This window comes from Drosophila navojoa, chromosome 5 (assembly GCF_054131105.1).
Source record: "Drosophila navojoa isolate 15081-1374.11 chromosome 5, UAZ_NAV_1.0, whole genome shotgun sequence".
Taxonomy (NCBI): domain Eukaryota; kingdom Metazoa; phylum Arthropoda; class Insecta; order Diptera; family Drosophilidae; genus Drosophila; species Drosophila navojoa.
Genome location: NC_142893.1, coordinates 12,545,738 through 12,565,663, shown reverse-complemented (window position 1 = coordinate 12,565,663; position 19,926 = coordinate 12,545,738). Strand labels below are relative to the sequence as shown.

General features: G+C 37.8%; 1 protein-coding gene across 3 annotated transcripts; it reads right to left on the bottom strand.

Moving 5' to 3' along the window:
- Positions 1–779: 779 nt before the first annotated feature.
- On the bottom strand, positions 780–11,568 carry Syn2 (Syntrophin-like 2). Of its 3 annotated transcripts, none has more exons than XM_018106892.3 (10): positions 10,628–11,568; positions 8,707–8,789; positions 8,429–8,578; positions 7,990–8,275; positions 7,739–7,903; positions 7,459–7,643; positions 7,234–7,392; positions 5,858–6,082; positions 3,882–4,085; positions 780–3,763 (listed from the first exon to the last, which is right to left on the bottom strand). In XM_018106892.3, the coding sequence occupies exons 2-10, from the start codon at positions 8,764–8,766 to the stop codon at positions 3,653–3,655; spliced, it is 1,545 nt and encodes a 514-aa protein (XP_017962381.1). In that variant the 5' UTR covers positions 8,767–8,789; positions 10,628–11,568; the 3' UTR covers positions 780–3,652. The 3 variants fall into 3 exon arrangements, with proteins under 3 accessions (XP_017962381.1, XP_017962382.1, XP_030246937.1); XM_018106893.3 differs by having other exon boundaries at positions 11,232–11,568; XM_030391077.2 differs by having other exon boundaries at positions 11,396–11,568.
- Between the last annotated feature and the right edge of the window lie 8,358 nt (positions 11,569–19,926).

Genomic DNA, 19,926 nt, shown 5'->3' with positions numbered 1-19,926 from the left:
GTTAACTGTCGAAAAGCTTGGCATTTAGATGCACTTTATAAGAGCAGACCAAACATACATTAATCGAACATATTTTGTGCACTATATATAAGGTTGCCTTATCAATATGACCAGCTTCCAAGCTACTGTACTATGCAGTCCTCTCTGCCATCCAGGCTACTCTTCTATGGAGTCTACTCCATACAGTATACTTCTCTATTCAGTTTACGCTGCTATCTAGTCTACTTTGCTAAACAACCTACTGTTCTTTACAATTCTATGGAGCTTACGCATCTATGTAGTGTACTCTACAATGCAGCCTACTTATCTATTCATTTTGTTATGCCATTCTACTCCATTCATTCTACTTCAATCCAGCATACTCTTTAGCTCGAGAGCTCTGGCATATTATTGCTTAATATATTTTTATTAAAATATAAAAAATATACTAAGCAATAATATCTAATATTCATATCAGTCCCATCATCTCTTGCTTATAATTTTCCCTTAATACAGTAAATTTTTATCGAATTTCCCCAAAATCCCCAAGAAATCATTTATTTGCATAATTAAGGGCATTTTTATTAATGTTATTATTATTTCATAATTTATTTACGCTTAATTTCCTTTTACATTTATAAAGTTTTATAATATTTGTTTGTTTCTTTTTCTTCAAATATAAAATTGCAAATCAATTAGAAAATTTAGTATAAATAACAAAATGTTAATGGATTGAACATGAGATTTATCATATAAACGAAATGCGAACGTTATGTAATATGAGAATTAATGATTTGATTTAATTGTTTATTATTTTTTTTTTAGGTAAAGCTAATTGGCTTGAATTTAATGGAAATGCTTCTGGTTGGATAAGCTGCGTAATTTAGTTTAATTTTCTATTTTTCGTGCATTAGATTTGCCAATGGACTTGCATTCGTAGCAATTAAGTGTGCATCTGATAATACTTATGTGTTGGGTGTGTGTGTGTGTATGTGTGAGTTATGTATGTGCGTATGCTATGTGTGTATGTCATGTCAATGTATGTATGTATATGGTATACAATATATTCCAGGTATAATTTTGTATTTATTGAGTATTTATTTGGAATTTTTCTTATGCCCTTGCAGAGTATTTGGTATTTTTGGTATTTAATTTAATCACACATTTATAAAAATTTACATGAAATACTTCATATAAATCAGAATAAAATGTAAAAGAAATCTAAATACAACACCTCTGCAAGGGCATTTAACATTCGGTATGCCGAACATTAATTTCAGCTTTTTAAAAATATTTTGCATTTATTTTCTGCATTAAACGGCAAATCATTTAATCTCAGGACAATTATTTATTAATAAATTTATTTATGTTTGCTTTTGTGCATTTTGTATTAATTATTTATTTGTAGTGCATTTTACGTATTTTTGGTCTGTTTTAGGTGCCTTGAGGGGGGAAATTAGGTACACATTCCACAGGAGTGAATAACGAACGAACGAGAATTTTAGCTTCTTCTCCATGTATGTATATTTTTGTATACATACATATATGTTATAGAAACTATGAATTGGAAATGCCTGAATGTGCTCGATATACATGTATGTATGTATATATTAATGTATATATATATTTTATTTGTAACATGGTATACTGTAGTATATTTTGTGTTCAGTTTATTTGTTTTTCCTTGTAAATATGCTTGAAGCTTGCTATAATATCTGATCGTTCAGTTGGCGTTTATACATTAGCATTTTTGGTTTTCGTGGGTTTTTACTTATTTCTTGGTTGTAAATTTGCCATCTACTTAAAGGTTTGTTGCTTGTTTAACTGCGTGTTAATTGATTATTCAAATACCAATGCGAAATTATAGTTGCTTAACACGGACTATTTTTACTGTGACTCAACTAAAAAAGGCAGCAAAGGACGGACAATTATGTTGGATCTTAAAGATGAACTGGGTGTATGCCACAGGGCGATACCCTATGAAGGCGTATATCTATAGGAAATTTAATAATAAAATTGAAATCATTCAATATGGAGCGATTTTTGCCTATATATGAATCAATTTTATGCCATATAGCTGTATCAAATTTTAATGGGCATAGATCTTCCTTTCCTAGGGTATAACTTCACTCGACACTCCCGTTCATCTCTAAGAGCACAAAGTATATATAATCTACGCACTGGTATAATACGCCTCGGCAAGCCGAAGTTACTCGGTTTGGATCAGTTTATGCTATGAGTACTCTAATCTGTGTAATCCTTTAATAATCTGTCACATTGAGAGCTTTGTTCTGGTTCGCTATGAATCTAACTGTGTGCGCATGTGTGTGTGCACAGCTACGTGGGCTTGATAATTGATATTGTTGATATGATTGCGTTGTATGAGTTCAAGTACGAATATATATAATATAATATATATATATATATGATTATACTATATCTAATGTAAGTAAGCTGCTGTCTGCTGTCTGAGTACATTTTGTGCTGGGCTAAGTATTTTCGTAAAACTGATTTGTGTACAGTAAATCAACCATTTGTTCCACTCGAAAAGCTTAATTCATATAATAGCAACAAATTTTGCTGTTGTTCTGCGTGTACAGTGATCGCTCGCTTGAAAGACACATTTGAATTGACATGACATATGCTGATGAGTCGTCATACTATATACTCGAGCACGAGTCTATATATATTTACAATCGAATTACTTAAATATATGTATGTATGTATATAATGAGTATTATGTGAGCTTGACTATATGTATAATTGTATGTATATTTGACTCGATTAAAATATCTATTAAAATGTGAATCGCGAATTTCGGTGGCTGTTATTCATGTCGATTAAAATTAAATGAAATTTGAACTTTTCTTTTTCGTTTGTGTTTTGTTATGCTTATGAGATACTGAACAACATAAAAATATAATCAAATGATTTGATTCGTTTAAAAAGCGCAACATTTATTGAATAATTATCTAGCTCTAACAATAGCATTTTCATTAAAATTGAAAATTATATTTTCACTATAATGCACATCGTTTTCATTCATTTAAAATGTTTTAGTTGACCAAAAATGAGATTTACTCAATTCGATTTCGAGTTCGATTTTAAATGATTTTTTTTTTTTTGTGAATTAGTTTTTAGCTGAAGCCTAAGTTTGTTAAATCAAATAACGTATCTAAATGTAATTTCTAATTGTTCAATATATATATATAATGTATTCAATCATATTGACAACTTTAACTGATTATAGGAAAGAAGCCTAGAGCACGCTTAAATTTACATGTGTTGCACCAAGAGATTTCACATTAAGTTTATCATTTCGTTTCGTTCTACAATTTCATTTAATAATTTATTATGTGTGTGTGTGTGTGTGTTTATATTTAAGTAACTATGTATCAATATATCAAATCTAACTCAATATTTAAGCTAATTTAACTAATTCCACTTACATTCGCATACAAGATATATATAGTTATATATATATATATACTTACAACTGTATAATTATAGCTTGCATACATTATATATTCCCGTTATTTACCTATGTTCTCATATAATTGATGTGTATTTTTGAAATACGACTTTCAGTTTAGCTTAGCCTAAACAAAGATTACTTTTGATTCTGCCAATGAGTGGTTGTGTGTGTGTGTGTGCGGGAGGTCTCTAGCCAAGCTTAGGTCTGCTGTATGGAGCTGAGGAATGCCGGATCCACAGATGCCACCTTGGCGGTGAGAAATGCGTGCATGCAAAAGAGCAAGCTCTGCAGTACCTGGCACTCTAGTTCCTAATGGCGATAATATGGCAAAGAATGAGATTGAGATTATAAACATAGATATAAGGAAAAGCTCTACAATGAATTGGATTTGGCCAATTGAAGCGCTGCATTCATTTATAGCACTTGCCTTCGTTTCGATGGCCCGCGTCTCGTTGTCCTGGAAATGTAGCTTCAACTTTGATTTGCCATCGTCGCTGGAGCCGCGCAGCTGCGAAAACTTGTACTGCCACACCATGGTGGCATCGGCGCCCTCTGTCAGTGAGAAGCCCGCCTGCCAGTCAAGTGTCAGTCCGCCGCTCTTGCCGTGATGGGAAACGGCAAAAGTCTTGCGCTGCAGGTATGAGTGATAGATATAGTATATAGAAATAAATGTGAGATGTATTTATTAACAGTGTGTGGTTAGGTGAGGGAGGGAGAGAGGCAGAGAGAGAGAGAGTGACATTCCGACAGCTGCTTAGATTGAGTCTTCTAATAATATTAAGCATACGCCCCATCTCACACACTCTCTCTCTGTATGTGTGTGTGTGCTGACGCACTCCTAAGACCCATAATAGCCTCTGGCTATATCTGTAATAGCCAAGGCAAAACAACGGCATACATAGGTTCAATAATCCCTTTATGTCCTGTCTGTGTGCTCGACTAAACGCTCAAAATTGCGAACCAAATTCGTATCGATTCGGACGTTGGCCAAAATCTACTTTTTTTTTTGTCGCCCCCTTTTCTTTTTTTTGTTTTGTTTTCAACTTTGTGCGTCGCTTATGTCGGTCATTGGCTTTGCGCTGACTTTTCGTAAAGCTAACAAGTGTTGTGTAGACACACACACAGGCAGAGCTGAGCGTGTGTGTGTGTGTGCTCGGGCAAAGTTACATTAAACAAAATATCACAAAACTTTTTGGCAAATGTTTGTTTGGGAGCGCACAGAAATTTGTTTTGTTCATTCCTTGGAAAATCAATACGACATCCTTTATAATTTGTGCTTAGCAAAAAGCAATTAAAAAGCATTCATTATGAATGAGTATTTTTATGCTTGTAATTAAGAAAACTACCCGGCGTGGCCTCACTCAAAAGTCACAAGCTAAAATGCTAAGGGATAGCGTTAATTAATTATTAATTATGGCAAGGCTGGAGGAATTGAATATAATGAAATAAGAATATTATATAAATTAAAAAAAAAAAGAAAATATAATGTATATAATAGAAAAAAATTTAATTTTAATATATTTTAAAGAATATAAAATAAACTAAAAATAATATTAATAAAATTTAATATATACAATAGAATAATAAAAAAGAATATAAAATTAACCAAAAATAATAAGAAATTAAATATATATATTAGAATAAAAATTAATATAAAATTATAATAAATAAGAAGATAAAATTAACCAAAAATAATAAGAAATCTAATATATATATTAGAATAAAAAATAAAAAAAAATTATAATAAATAAAAATATAAAATGAACTAAAAGTAATAATGAAATATAGTTTTTATAATAAAATAAAAAATAAAATAAAATTATATTTAAATAAGAATATAAAATTGACTAATAATAATAATAAAATATAATATATATAATTGAATAATAATTAAAATAATATTATATTAAAAATTATATAAAAATTATATAAAAACAAATTAATACATTAGTAAAACTAAATATTGTAATAGAATAATAAATAAAATAATATTATATTAAATATATAAACAAAGGAATATATTAATATAGTCAACTAGTCGATTTGATTCCCATATAAAACTTTGACGTTTCAATGCTCGCACAAGTCCTTCCACATGTCTGTCTGTATTGATTATCCTTTGCCCTGACCTTTAGTTCAAGGCTGATCGGGGGAGGCAAGTGCATAAATTAACAAGCAATCGGCAATCACGATAATCGCCCGTTTGCATTGTGCCTAGCCCGGCCTAGCCAGGCTAATTACAAATAAACATGCGAAATTATCAACAAGGAACGAATCCGAACTGTTTATATACACCAGGCACACATATAGAGCTCCATTAATGGAGGTCATGGGGACAGTCATGTGCATGCATATATGTATGCATGTATGTGTGACTGACTGTCTGCGTGTGCATTTACTTACCCCTAATTTAATAACACTGGTCACTATGGCCGCATTCCAGCTGTTCTCGATGCGCAGCAGCTCCTGGCGCGTCTCGACGCTCAGATAGCGCGGCTCGTGTCCGGAGCTCTGCAGGAGGAAGCAATGCTGTCGACTGTCCACCGTCTCCGACTCCTTGACGATGCGAAACATGGTCTGATAGACCTTATAGACGACCAGAGCCTTGCTAATGCCAGCCACATTCAACTGCAAATGAGGCGAACACAAACGAAATCAGTTATGGCAAATTGTCTATGCCCGAGATTTGTTAGCCCGATTCGGCAGCTTTGAGCCACGTAATATAATTTTAAAGCGCATTAAGTGCTCATATCTCTGCTGGTAATCAGCACGGGCGAAAATGCCGTCACCAGGAGCAGAGGGCGCCAGCACGAGCATCGCGTATGCCGTGGGCCAACATTTCTATGGAGCTTGCATTTGCAGCGAGTGCAAAGGCTGCTCATTAGAGCAAACGTACAATTTGTATGCACGTGTGCAGTGCTTTGTGTGAGTGAGTGTGTGTGTGAGTGTGAGTGTGTAGGTACTCTATGTGGGGGACTTCCAACTTGACACATAAAATTAGCGCAGCATAGAGCAGCGCACAGTTGCTTTGAAGAACTTTGGGCAAATGAACACGGAACAAAGCTGACTGCAAATGCTTCCATATCCAATTACATACGACTTTACAAAAGAGATGACAATTTCCACTAAACAAGTGAATAAATCTCACATAAGTTAATCAAAAGAGATGCGAGTGCTAAATAAATAAATATAATAATAGTTCTCAAATGAATTCCTTAGAAATTGTTTACAAATTGAATGTAGCCTATACAAATAATGATTATATATAAATAAAAATATATAATTATTATATTATTTGATTTTTATATTATTTAATATATATAGAGCATTATGTAAGCTTCAATTGCAGAAATTTTTTTCTCCTCAGCTAGCTCTATATTTATTCGTATAGTAATTTTTTCTTTAACAAGATCAAGTGTTCCAACAACAACAAAAAATTGCTGATAATATCTATAAATAAATTTGGATGCTGATAACAATTTTTACAAATTTTCTATTTAAAAAAAAATTTTTTTAAAATGTATATATATATATATATATATATATATATAATATATATATAAGCAGAACTCAATTTCGTTTTATTTGAAGAGTAATAAAACGGAGTCTATTATTAAACAAAATTGCAGCTCTAAGACATGAATATTATAGAAAATAGCAACAAATATTTCTGAATGACTTCAGGGTATTTTATATTCGCCTACTCGCATCTAGAGTTTTCCTAATAGTTTTCTCTGCAACCGCAAATGTAATCGATAGTTTCTCTGCATTCTACTTACTGGAGGCGTTTCGAACAGCATTACTTCGGTGCCTTTGAGCAATAGAAATCGTGGCTTATAGCTCTGCCATGATATATTGTTATTGATAACGCCCTCGTTGACCCAGCCCATGTACTCGATGCGCTCGCCCACAGCAAAGTTGCGATTGTAGAGCTTCATCTGGCAAGTTGATGAATTTGAATATGCATTCAGTCAGTTTCTGGTGGTAGTGCTGTGCCGTATTACCTGCAGATGTGTTAGGCCCACCACATTGTCCGTTATCAGCTTGAGCCACTGGCTAAGTATCGCCAGCTCATCACAGTGTATGACCCCGGTGGTGACGCCGTTCAGGCCGCGCACCTCGAAGGCGTTGGGGCGCAGCTTGTCCGTGCCGTAGATGTAGCGCGTGACATAGGCCATCATTAGGGGCACTAGAAATAGCCACAGACAGAGACAAAGAGAGAGAGAGAGAGTGTGTGTAAGCGAGGCCAACTTGAGAGATATCTTTAGCTGGGCTCCGTCATACCTGCCACCACGTCGGTCCAGCGCTTCTCTGGCTCCGAGCAGATTGACATTGGCCGACTGCAGCTGCGGCTGATGGTGCCGCTGTTCACGGATGACTTGTAGCCCTCGTCGGCCTTTAGCTCCGCACAGGTGACATCGTTGTCGGAATCGGGAGTATCCTTTGTAACTGCATTGATTGAACGAATGTTAATGGAATACGTTAGTCATGCGGTGTCAGGTAGATGTGATGTTGTGTCGCATGCTTGTGCTCACGTTGCTTCTGCAGGAACGGTGTTGCGGCGCGGTAGTGCTTCACAGTGAGTACAACAATGTCGCCGGCGTTGCGCAGTATGTTGACCGCATCGTCGTGCGGGCATGCCGTTATATATTCGCCATTCACCTTGATGATGGCATCACCCACAAACAGTTGGCCCGTTATGTCGGCCGCCTGATCCTTGTAGATGCGCGATATTAATATGGGCAATTTGTGCTCGGCGCCCCCCTTTATGCTCAGTCCCAGGCCGCCCTGCTTCTGTCTCGTTATTTGCACCATTCGCTCCTGCAACAACGAACAAATACCAATATATGTATATGTATATACATAAACAGGGTGTAAACATGCTCGAGGATTCGCTGAGCATGCTCAGCGGAGATTACGGCCCAACACTTTTGGGATAAGTGCTCTTAATGAAGCCAAAGTTTATTAACATACCTTGGATTCCATTGGCGGCCCATTGTGCTGCGAGCTCGTCGGCGTAACAATTTCCAACTTTTGCAAGGTCAACAATTCCATTGTTAGACTAAGTCGGAGGGGCTCTGGTCTGCTTTTGCCATCGCTGACATGAACCATCCCAGACCTCACCTGTTGCACGTAATTTCAATTTGTGTTTTTATTTAGTTTAAGGCATGATTAATGGCATTTGTATTTGTAAGCATTTCGACTTATTTTCTTTTTAAATAAATATATATATATATTTTTTTTGGGCGTACCTTTAAGTTTTGATCGAGTTTTTCCTCAATCGGCGTCGCCATTGTGTCCGAGAGCTTCATATTTTTTTGTTTAAATTAAATTGCTGTGAAGTGGGAATGGAAAGGAAAAAGTTATAAGGGAGAGAAATGGATTTATATAGCAAATATGCTTAAAGTACGGGAAATATTATATAAGTACAATTTGTATAAGCAAGTATTTTTGCAGAAATTTATATATGATTAAGGAAAAATATCCTCTAGATTCGATTATAATTTTTAACTCATAAGACGCAATAATGTTGAATCCACGTTTCTAGGATTAGGATTTAGATAAGCACATTTCTCTAGGTTAAACTCTCAAATCGTTCTTTGTAAATATGAACAGATACTTAATTATTACAAAGGATTGCATAAAGAATAAAAACAATTTCAAGATTTAACTTAAATAATTTAGTAAATATTAAATAATTCTCCATATCTTTAGATGTCTAATTAGAAGATACGCAAATACAATCTATGAAGTCCTATATTACATATCTTTAATATAAAAATTCATAGACTATTACTACTACATTTAACTTCTAGTTGAGTTCTCCAAATAAAGCTTCAACGTCAACTTAAATCAAAAGCTAAAAATACTTGAACGACATTGAAAGGAAATCATGTTAGCCATAATTGAATTTACTTGAAAGTCTTGAAAGGCAATTGGCTAAGCATTGATTACAATTTTAATTAGTTGCGTTGGCCGCAGTGCGGCCTAGTTAATAAGATACATGCACAGGCATGATTGCTTTTATTTAATTATAATTAAAAGTCAGGGCGACATGCACTGGGCCATGACATCTCTGATTCAGTCAGAGAGTTGTGCATGTGCAGCGCGGTTAAATATTTAATTTAATTAGATAACGAATTTAATTGCTGTCTGCTTTATGGCTGGCACAAATCAGCGAAATGTCACGTAGTTTATTTTTACATTTGATTTTGCGCATTTAATTCACAAAAATATGTTTCAGCGCCACGACCACAAAATGCCAAACAATTGACGGGGGAATAGGGCAGAAATACGCGGAATATTTGCGGACAGCTTCACCCACGCTATCTAATCACAAATTACATGAATATTTTAAGAATAATTCAAATATATATTTACTTTATATACATATTTATAGATGTGTGTAGAAGTGCATATGTTTTCAATTAAAAACGAAAATAAATATGCAACCGGAAAACATCATATTACAAATGACTGAAAATACACACACACACACACACATGCACAGTTGAAGTGCTGTGCTTGAAGTGTGGCTGCATCTGGTGAAGGAATGAATAATACAAATAACAACAAGAAGAACACAAGTGCCGACATAAATACATAAATATATGTATGTATATATAGGTGTTGATATGTATGTCTGCCGTATGGCACAATACTTTCACTACCCCTTTCCAAACACACACACACACACTCACACACTCACAAACTCATACTCGAATCGAGCATGAAAACAGATCTCCTCAATCTATTTGAATGCTTGTGTTTAAAATTGTTTCTGAGTAAAACAGGTGTTATTCCATACGTTCCCCCATTAAATGCGGAAATAAATAAATATAGAGAGAGTGAGTGATAGAGAGAGAGGGAGAGTGGGAGCAAAGTGATTTTTCTGGATTGTTTTCAATTCCAGCGAATTATGTCTATAAACAAATGAATATAGATCTATCTATAACTATGGTTACTCGACAATCAACGCCTGGCAACCCACTTTAAAAACAAATAAGCCAGCATTCAATGACAGATATGCATATATTGTTGCTGTTCCTGTTCGTTGGGAAGGCGCGGGTCAGAGATGCTAACCCAAGCGACATAAATATTTCATTTGAGCCCGTTCGCTGGCCCCGTAAAAGCTGCCAAGTACCATCGAGATGATACAATTTATGCACTTACCACAGACACACACGTGCGTGCCAGTTGGAGCTGTTGACCTGGGCTATACGGCAACGGCAACGGCTACGGCTACCTTTGATTATGGCTGTATTACGTGTACTTTGTCGTGTGGCGTGCGTGTCTTGAAACTCGTTACGTTAGCCAGCAGGCAGAACTCACTCACTTACGGAGTGTGGGCTGGGGGTGGGAGTGGTGAGTGGTGGGTGGTGGTGGTGCTGCTGCTGCTCTCTGACTTAAACCAAACAAGCCAACATGTTCGCTGAAAGCAATGCTGCTCTCGCTTGACAATCAGCTGTGCTGGTTAAAAGAGCAGCCAGCTAGGGTAACTTTTGGGGCTGCTGCTCGACTGAAGTATTACACACACACACACTCACGCACACACACACAGTTGATGTCGCTCGTATTTATGTTCCACTGTAATTGTTGTAGTATGCACTAAACTGCGACAAATGCACACAAGTTGAGCAATTCACATTTCACGTACAGCAATCAAAAATTGTAAAATTTTATTGTTGCGACTGTCGCATGTCGCCTGAGAGAATGCAAAGCAAAGGCTGAACTGCTCCAAATGCATTTATGGCATTCTATTGCCAGTCAAATTTACTTTATATGCACGCCGTATAATCCCGCTCGGAACTGGGTCATATTTTCCGTTCAACTATTTGTGGTTGGGCATTGATTCGCTTTCGATATGCACCAATCAGCCGTTTGGTTTGGCGATTAACTAACGTTGTTCAGCACAGTAAGTACTCGAAAAAGTATGCTAACATTTTTTGGATTTTCCACTGTTTTCTTTTCTTTCTTGCTCTGCCCTCCTCTTGCCTCAGCGTTCACTGTGCCTTTGGCTCATGTAGTTCTCCTTCTGGCATCCGCTTCCGTTCATAGCACAACGTTTTATAAGGCTGCTCGCGAACGCACTAAAATTCAATTCCAAGTGAAGTCAAATGCGTGCCAAGAGAGCAAGTCGGGCGCAACCTCTCTCACTCTCTCTCTCTCTCTCTTCAACTGCACATACACAAACGCGCACACACACTAGTCTATCGCATAAACAGAAACACAAACACATGTGGAGAGAGAGGCCATGCACATGATAGCTTTGCAGCCTTGCAGCGCACATGATTAAAAGCTGACGGCGCTGCCATACCTACACAATGTTTGAGATTCCCTATGAAAATACTAAATAAATGTAAACAAAATTGTAAGTAATAGTATCTAATATTTATTATTATAACTCATTATCCAAAAAATAAATTTGTATTCATTTTGTTATACAAGAAGGTTCTGTCACATATCGTTTGCTTCTGTTGGTCGATAAAAGTCCCAGCTTTATTTTTGCTTACGCCTGTCAGCACTGCGCTTAAAGCTCTACGTGAACATGGCTCTTGAGCTTTTATGTGTGGAGCGGCTTTGGGAGGAATTTTTAAAAGCTGTGTAAAAGGAATAGCTTTTAGCTCATGCTTGTATATGAATAAAATATTGAAATCATCAATGATATAGTATAGGAACTGAGCTTTTTATACAAGAAAATATATTAAAATTTTACATAATTATTATGGCAGAAAAATATTGATATTAAAATAACTTATATGTATGCGTAGTTATTTTAATTATTTATGAATTTGATTGATTAACTATTTAATATTATTTCTCTTTATTTCTAATTAATATATATGTATGTATTCGTAAAATCTAGCCTTGCTGCCATTTGTTATTCATACGAAATTCATATATAGAGCTTTCTCTAACGACATAAACATGAAAGCTTCAGTGTCCAAATAAAGCGCCTTGCTCTTGCTGAGCTCCTGTAATTCTTTCACAAGCACACAGATGGCGCTGTTAAATGAATAATTGAGTCTTTGCTCAAGCATTGATCTAGGATATTTATCTCTTTATTCTTATAGAAAAGTTTTCGCAATTGATGTTTTTTGATGACTAGTCTAGTACTATAAGCCATATGTCTTAATGTGCCGTGTGGCATGTGGAAAGTTGAATCGAATTTTTCGTTAAATGTTAATTAAAAGGGCGAGCCGCGCCCACTTACCTGTGTGCCGCCAGCTCATTAAAACTTTGGGATTTCGAGGCTCGGCCCAGCCTTCTTATTATTGTTTTCTTTTCGGTCCTTTTGCACAACGGGCACTCGGGGCTCAGTGATAAGCCGAGAATAAATAGCATTCGCAAACAATGGCAGCAAAGTTAATTAATGAGTTAGCACAAGTTGCAAAGATTTGGCATTACAGACACATTTCCATTACCATTTATATAGAGAGTCATTCGACTGGCAAAAGGACTGCTGTGAGGGTGCGGGAGCACATGTGATGAAATGAGAAAAACTTTTTAATAAACACTCGATTGATGGCAATTGACAATTATGCAAATGGGCAGGCAATAAGAATAATAATATGCGCACAAAACTTGAAATGATCAATTTTTTGATTCGCAATCGCCTTGGCACTTTCGCAGTTGCGACATCTATCTACCAATCATGGCCCAGAGCGAGCCAGGGCCAGGGCCAGGGCAACGTGCTGATGAAGTGACAACAAAAACAAGACAGACAAACTTGCAAACACACAAAAATTGCCAGGGGCTAAGGGAATGTGCTGAGAAGTTCACAATGCCGGCAACGACAACACAGGAAAAGGTGACACCCAACTTAATAAACTCTGCCAGCAGAGGCAGCAGAGGCAGCAGAGGCAGCAGCAGCAGCAGCAGCTGGAGCAGTCGGGGTAGCTGAAGCATCCGGAATAGCCGAAGCAAGGCCGCCAGGTGCATGGATCATTTCTAGCTTGTGCTCTTTGTGTTTGCGCCTTTGTCTTGACACCGGCACTCCGGTACTCCGGGACTCCGGTACTCCGGGACTCTGGCAGAGCAAGGCAATCGGTTTTGGGTGTTTGGGTTTGGGTTTGGGGTTTTTGGGTTTCGGGTTTAAGGCGTCGGCATTATTGACAAAAGTTTTGCGTGTGCTTTTCGAATCGGAGAAGGGAGGGCGTTAGCGGTAGAGGCGTCGGGCTCTACACATTTTTGTTAGCTGATTGAAATTAGTTGAAGCATAAAAAAGTTTGTTTGCTAACAATTTTATACAAAAATATTTCGTTGCAAAGTAAAATTATGACTGCTTTGCATATTTTTCGGTTACCAATGTAAAACTTTAGCCTTTCAACTTATTGGCAAATGTTGGAATTTATGGGCCTGTGTGCCGGGTCCTGAGCTGAACTGCGCTGAGCTGAGCTGAGCTGAGCCAATGTAGGTTTTATTTTGCCAGCAATGAGCTGCGGTTTAACAAGCCAACATTTTACCATTTCTCCATTTTGTTCTATTCTCCTGCTCTGCTTCAGCTCCCACTGTGCGCCTTTTCCAGGCGGTTTGAGGTCTCCTAATGGCATTAGCAGCCTGTCTGTTGACTTTGTTTGAGTCTGTTATTGACTTTGCAAATGCGACGCCCTTAAAGCCAAAAATGATGCACACTCGCCACCCTCCTCACCCTCTTCGTTCTGCCAGCTGACGGCCTGCAGAGACGGTGCTACAATCTTTTCAGAGGTAACTCTCAGGCATCTAAATCAAATTACGTATACGCCACACACACATAAACAAGCTGAAACTAAGGCGTCGTGGCGCAAATTGTAAGTGAATAATTATGTTATATTCTGTGGCCCTAATGAACTTAAGAGCGCTAGCTGGCAGCCTAGACATATCGTGTCCTGTCCCTCTATATCCATAGCCCAGCGACCCAGCAGGAACGGCGAGCATGAAAAAAGCGAGCGAAACAAACTGAATTTTCGCTATGAATTTCTTGATGTTTGTCTACTAAAGTAAGTTGAATATTTCTAGACGTGTTAAACATCTAAATTCATTTACTCAACTCAACTTTCTCTCAGTTTCTCTCTCTCTCTCTCTCTCTGTACTGCTTGCTAATTCGTTGAAATATTTTGTTAAGTATTCCGCTCAGTCTCTTCGACTGGCCAAAGTTCATGTTCTTTGCTTCAACGCAAATATTTTTCTTTTTATTATGGCTGACCACATGTGCAAGTCTCCTGTAGGGTGTCCAAAGCAGACATTGTGCACACACACACACACACACACACATACACACAGAGTAAGCGATGTCCTGCCCGCGGCTTTTTGGCATTTTCTACTACTAATTTGGAAGCACGACCCTTTAGAGAAAATATGCTTGAAGTAACTGGATAAGAATTTAATTAAGCCCGATTCAGTTGTTGCAGCACGCCTCAATGGCCAATCGCCATGAAAATTGAATTAGCTGAGAGACTAGAGCGAATAATTGTGATTTTCCATCGAGTGTGATTGGCATTGGTTTTGTGTTAAGCACTAAATAAATTCGACCCGAAATTATATAAACGATTCGACTAGATGTTTTGAGGCCAAAGCAAGTGGCACCGCAAAACCACGAATGCATGCACATATTTTGATTGTACGACCGCAATACAGAGCCGGCACGGCACGTCCTGTCCCGTCCAGTTCAGTCCTATCCAAATATTTGACCATGCATATGCAACAATCATGGGGCGAAAAATGTGTAATGAGCGGCCGACGCATCAGCCTCGACTAAATGGAAGGTGTGGGAGGTGTTGTTCGACCAGACGACATAAATCACGTACAGCCACAAATATACTAAATATACATATATTGTTGATAAACATAAACATATATATATATATATATATATATATATATATATATATATATATATATTCTATGAATTTCTGTATGAAAGCCACATAGATTTTGCAAAATGTTTTTGTTAATTCGATGTGGTGTCTTTGCAAATTGAATATAATCTGCAAAGTGAGATGGAGCGCACTCGCACACCTGTGCACACCTGTAGAGAATTAAGTGCGGCATAAACTGAAACATGCTGAGCAGTTGTGAGATATGAGAAAAGTGCAAAACACGGCCACAAATCAAACGAGCGACAAGCAGAGCAAACAATCCAAGCAATGGCTGCTCTATGTAGTCTAAGTCCAAGTTGAAGCTGCAACCGAGAACGGGCGAGAGATGCATGTGGCAGCAGCAGCAGCAGCAGCAGCAACAGCAGCAATGCCTGTGGCACACATGCAAAGCTGGTGACGGCTTTTTATCCGAATCTACGGCACGGAAAATGCATTCAATTTGGCGCGGAGCACGATTCGGGCGAATGCATAGCAATCAAAATGCGGTTAGTTGCGTGTGGCATTGCCGACAACAACAGCAACAACAACGGGAGCAACAAGAGCAACAACAGACGCATGAGAGGCAGAAACAACAACCGCGGTAACAACACTGACAACACACAACAGCAACAGCAACAGCAGCAACAACAACAACAATAGGAGCAACGGCAACAGCAGCAAAAAATGACAATTGTCAACAATTTTAATTTTCATATACACGCCATGGGGAAAAAACAACAGCAGCAACAACAAGGATAACATTCGCGTTATAACAATGGTCGCCGGCCTTAGCGCGCGCCATACACGCACACACACACACACACACACACACACACACATAGACATATGTATATGTGCATGCGCATACATATGCAATATACAAATGGATTCCAGCCAGAGCCTTGGTAATGGAAGTTTATGAGCTCACGTTGGTCCAAATCGAACAATACGGCCTGTAACTGTAACGCTGTTGTCTGCCCACTCTCGCTCTCTCTCTCTCTCTCTCTCCCCTCTCCCTCCCACTCGACCACTGCCCCTTCGTCCAGCTGCGCGGCTGTCGTTTGCCATGTCCGGTCCAGCTGACCGCATTTTGCAGCTGACTGCGGGTAAATAATTTTGCAACTGATTTCTGCACTGCATTTCAACTGCATTCATTATCGGTGTGGAAAAAGGCTCGACGCTTTCAGCGGAGATGAAAAACTGTCAATCCACAGTTTTGAGGGAAATAACTGGCTGTGTCTAATCATTGATTTTAATTAAATTTCGCTTCACCATTAGACGAGGCCTTAACTCGCTGTACTCTTCACTAAAGACTTTAATCTTGTGGCATAATTGAAATATAGATTTGTAATATATATATAAAGTTAAATTTTGCACAATTTTTCATTCATTTTTAATTTATTTATTTTAATAAATTTATTTAATTTTTTCTTTTTACATTTCTATTTATGTATGAAAAGTAAAATATATGAATAATTTATTAAAATCTATAAAAAACATGTATTTGCATAATTTCTTAAATTAAAAGCATATTGAATTACCAAATGAATTCTTAAATAGCTATTTGCGTTCTATCTGGCAAAGTCTCATTGATTTTCAATTAGCTCATTATTATGCAAAAATGCAGTTAATTTCATTGAGCAGCTCAATCGAGCAATTGTTAAATTATTTATAAACAAAAGCCATGCATACATTAAAAATAGATTAAATAAGGAAAAAAAAGTCTTTAGCAGGTATTATATGCTGAATGAATTTCAATTGCAGCTATTAGTATAAATCTAGCATTAAATTTAGCAATTCATTTGATTGTGCGTCTGGTCACACTGGCTGCATTTTAATCACATCCGCACAGCAAACGCCATAATTGCATTTTGGCGGTTTTGTTTCATTTCCCATTTCACATTTCGTTTTGTTACGTTACGTTGCGTTACGTTACGTTAGGTTTCATTTCGCTTACGTTTTGTATTGGCTGCGACTGCGGTTTGTTAATTATGAATAATGAAAATTTGTTGAGTATATTTTTGCCGCTGTTGCTGCTGCTGCTGCTGTGTGTGGCTGTTCCTCTTGGCCAACGGCGAATGTCCTTTATTGTCCATTTTATGAGCATTTGCCGGACCGCAGATTTAGTTAATATTTAAAATGCATGCATACTATATGAGTGCCTGCACCCAGAGTGTTATTTTATTTGATTTATTTGGGCATGGAAATGGCTATCAGTGCGCCTCTATGCCAGATTTATGGACTCTGCTGCAAATCAAATAAAAATCGCATTCAGAGCTCTTTGATTTATGCACTCGCATTTTTAATCCATGCGCAAAATTGCGCAGCTGGCGGCCTTTGCTGCTAAGCGTATTAATTAATTAAAAATGAGCATAAATAAGTACATAAATCAATTATCAGATTCAATAAGATGCTGCAGCGCTGCTGCCGCTGCGGGCAGGACAGAGGCGGCAGGATTCAGGCTGGCGCTAGCTTTGGCACCGGGCAATTACTTTGCTGAAAGCCCTGCAAGCGACGCGAACGATGAAAACGGCAACATGGCGTTCAAAGTGCACAAAATGGCGGTAATTCACGCTTTGTTGCTGCGCGGCCATAACGAATGAATGAATGAGCGGCCGCAAAAGATGGAAGAGGGCGGGTGAAAAAAAAAAAATGAAAATGAAGCAAATAGAAAGCAAAAGAAGTGCAGCTCAACCAAAAAGGATGCCGCTAATAGAAGTGCGGGCGACGAGGCAAAACAGCAACAGCAACAGCAACAGCAACAGCTCATAGCGAATAGCGAATTGAGAGAATAGGAAAAACCAAGCTTAAGCTGCTATAAACTAGCGAAATGATCGATTTAGCAAATACCTTGTAAATCGAAAATTGGTTATTGGAATATATTGTTGATGGATGGACGATGATGTTTAACTTGATGATGGATTCTCATCCGTATAGAAGAGGTATGTATGATAATGGAAGGATGTATGACTTTTAGTAAATGATGAGATGAGAATTTTGAGAGATGGTTATATTTAGCAGAGCTTGCCAATATCTCTTAGCCGTTTCACAATGTCCACTAATAATTTTCTTTTAATACTTAGAAAACTATCGATTGCATCGGCTCTTCAGCGAATCCGCTTCGTTCTCTTATTTCAACCCTTTCACTTGAGCTCAATGGTTCACAGAGTCTTTTGTGTATACGTAATAACTGTATGCATGTATGTGTGTGAATTTGAGGACCGTTTCCGTTGACTTTTTGAGAGCCGAAGCTCGTATCGTATCGTATTCTCAACGATCTTCGCTCAAAGAGCGTGACACGAATATATCAACGCAAAGCCCTCAGCCGAAAATTAAAACGAAAATAGCCCTAGGCCTTGCTCAGAGCGAGAGCGATAGAATATTATTATATCGATTGATTTCTTCTAATTGATCTCAGCAATCAGTCTATTTTATATCAGAACACAAACTTCACTTTATTACCCTACCCTACTCTAGTCTCCTCTATTTAATGGGTATCATGGCTAGAAAAAAAAAATACGTGCAAGCAGGCTGCACTCTTAACTGTTCAGCGAAGAAAAGATATTGTTAGTTTTTTCTTCAGCTTTGTTCAGCTTCATTTCCCGCTGTCCGCTGTCCGTCGTCCGTCGTCCGCTGTTCGCTTTCAGCTGCGTGCTAAACTTTTCCTTTGCGTTGCGCTTTTGCTAGCTGTGAAGCGTGAATTGTTCATAAAATGGACGATATTTCTGAGAGTGCTTGGAGTGGCCGTGTCATTAATGATACTCTTTCGTGTGGGTAATGCAATTACTTTTCCCATTTGCACATAATTATTAAAGAAATATGCGCAAGTGCCGGCCAAGGGGAGAGGGGACAGCCTAGTCCTTTGCTCGAAATGATCTGCAATTTGTCGCACTTGAATCAAATGCGAACTTGGTAATCAAATCAGGTGCAAGCCACAAGTTGCAAGCACAAAAACTAAACTGAAGACAAATTTTCGCATGACAACTTTTACGAGAGTCAGTCAAGCATATTTGACAAATTCACTTAACGTGTCTACGACCATAAATAATATTTGCAAGTGTGCGAGTGTCTCTCTCTGTGTGCGTGTGTGTGTGTGTGATTGTGGTTAACATGTGAGTAAATTGGTTGTGCTTGACTTTCGTCAAATGAAAAACCAACAGCAGAACTTTCTGCAACTGCTGAGTGCATGTTGCATTTGGAATGAGCCAAGTGAAAGTTGGTGTGTGTGTGCGTGTGTGTGTGTGGGTGTTGCTATTTGATGATGCGACAAGCGCATATTTCAATTACACGCCAGCTGTACCAAAAACCAAATGCCAACTTCCGACTGCCAACTGGCAGCTGGCACATTTTGCGCTTAATTTCATTTCCGTTTAAGTGCCGTTACAAATGGCCACGCCGCCACCCAACCACCCAGCGTACCGGCCGGTCATCTCTGCTCACAAGGCACTACAATGGAGTAGTTGCTGCCATTCGAGTATTGAGTTGAGCAGTAAATTTCATTTAAAAAGCATTTCATTTACATTTTGGCCATTTCTGTTGCCATTCGAAATTCGAGCTAACAACTTTTTGGCCAGCACGTTGCCCACTGTTGGCCATTTTATTGTTTCACCATTATGCCAGGTGTGTGTGTGCGCC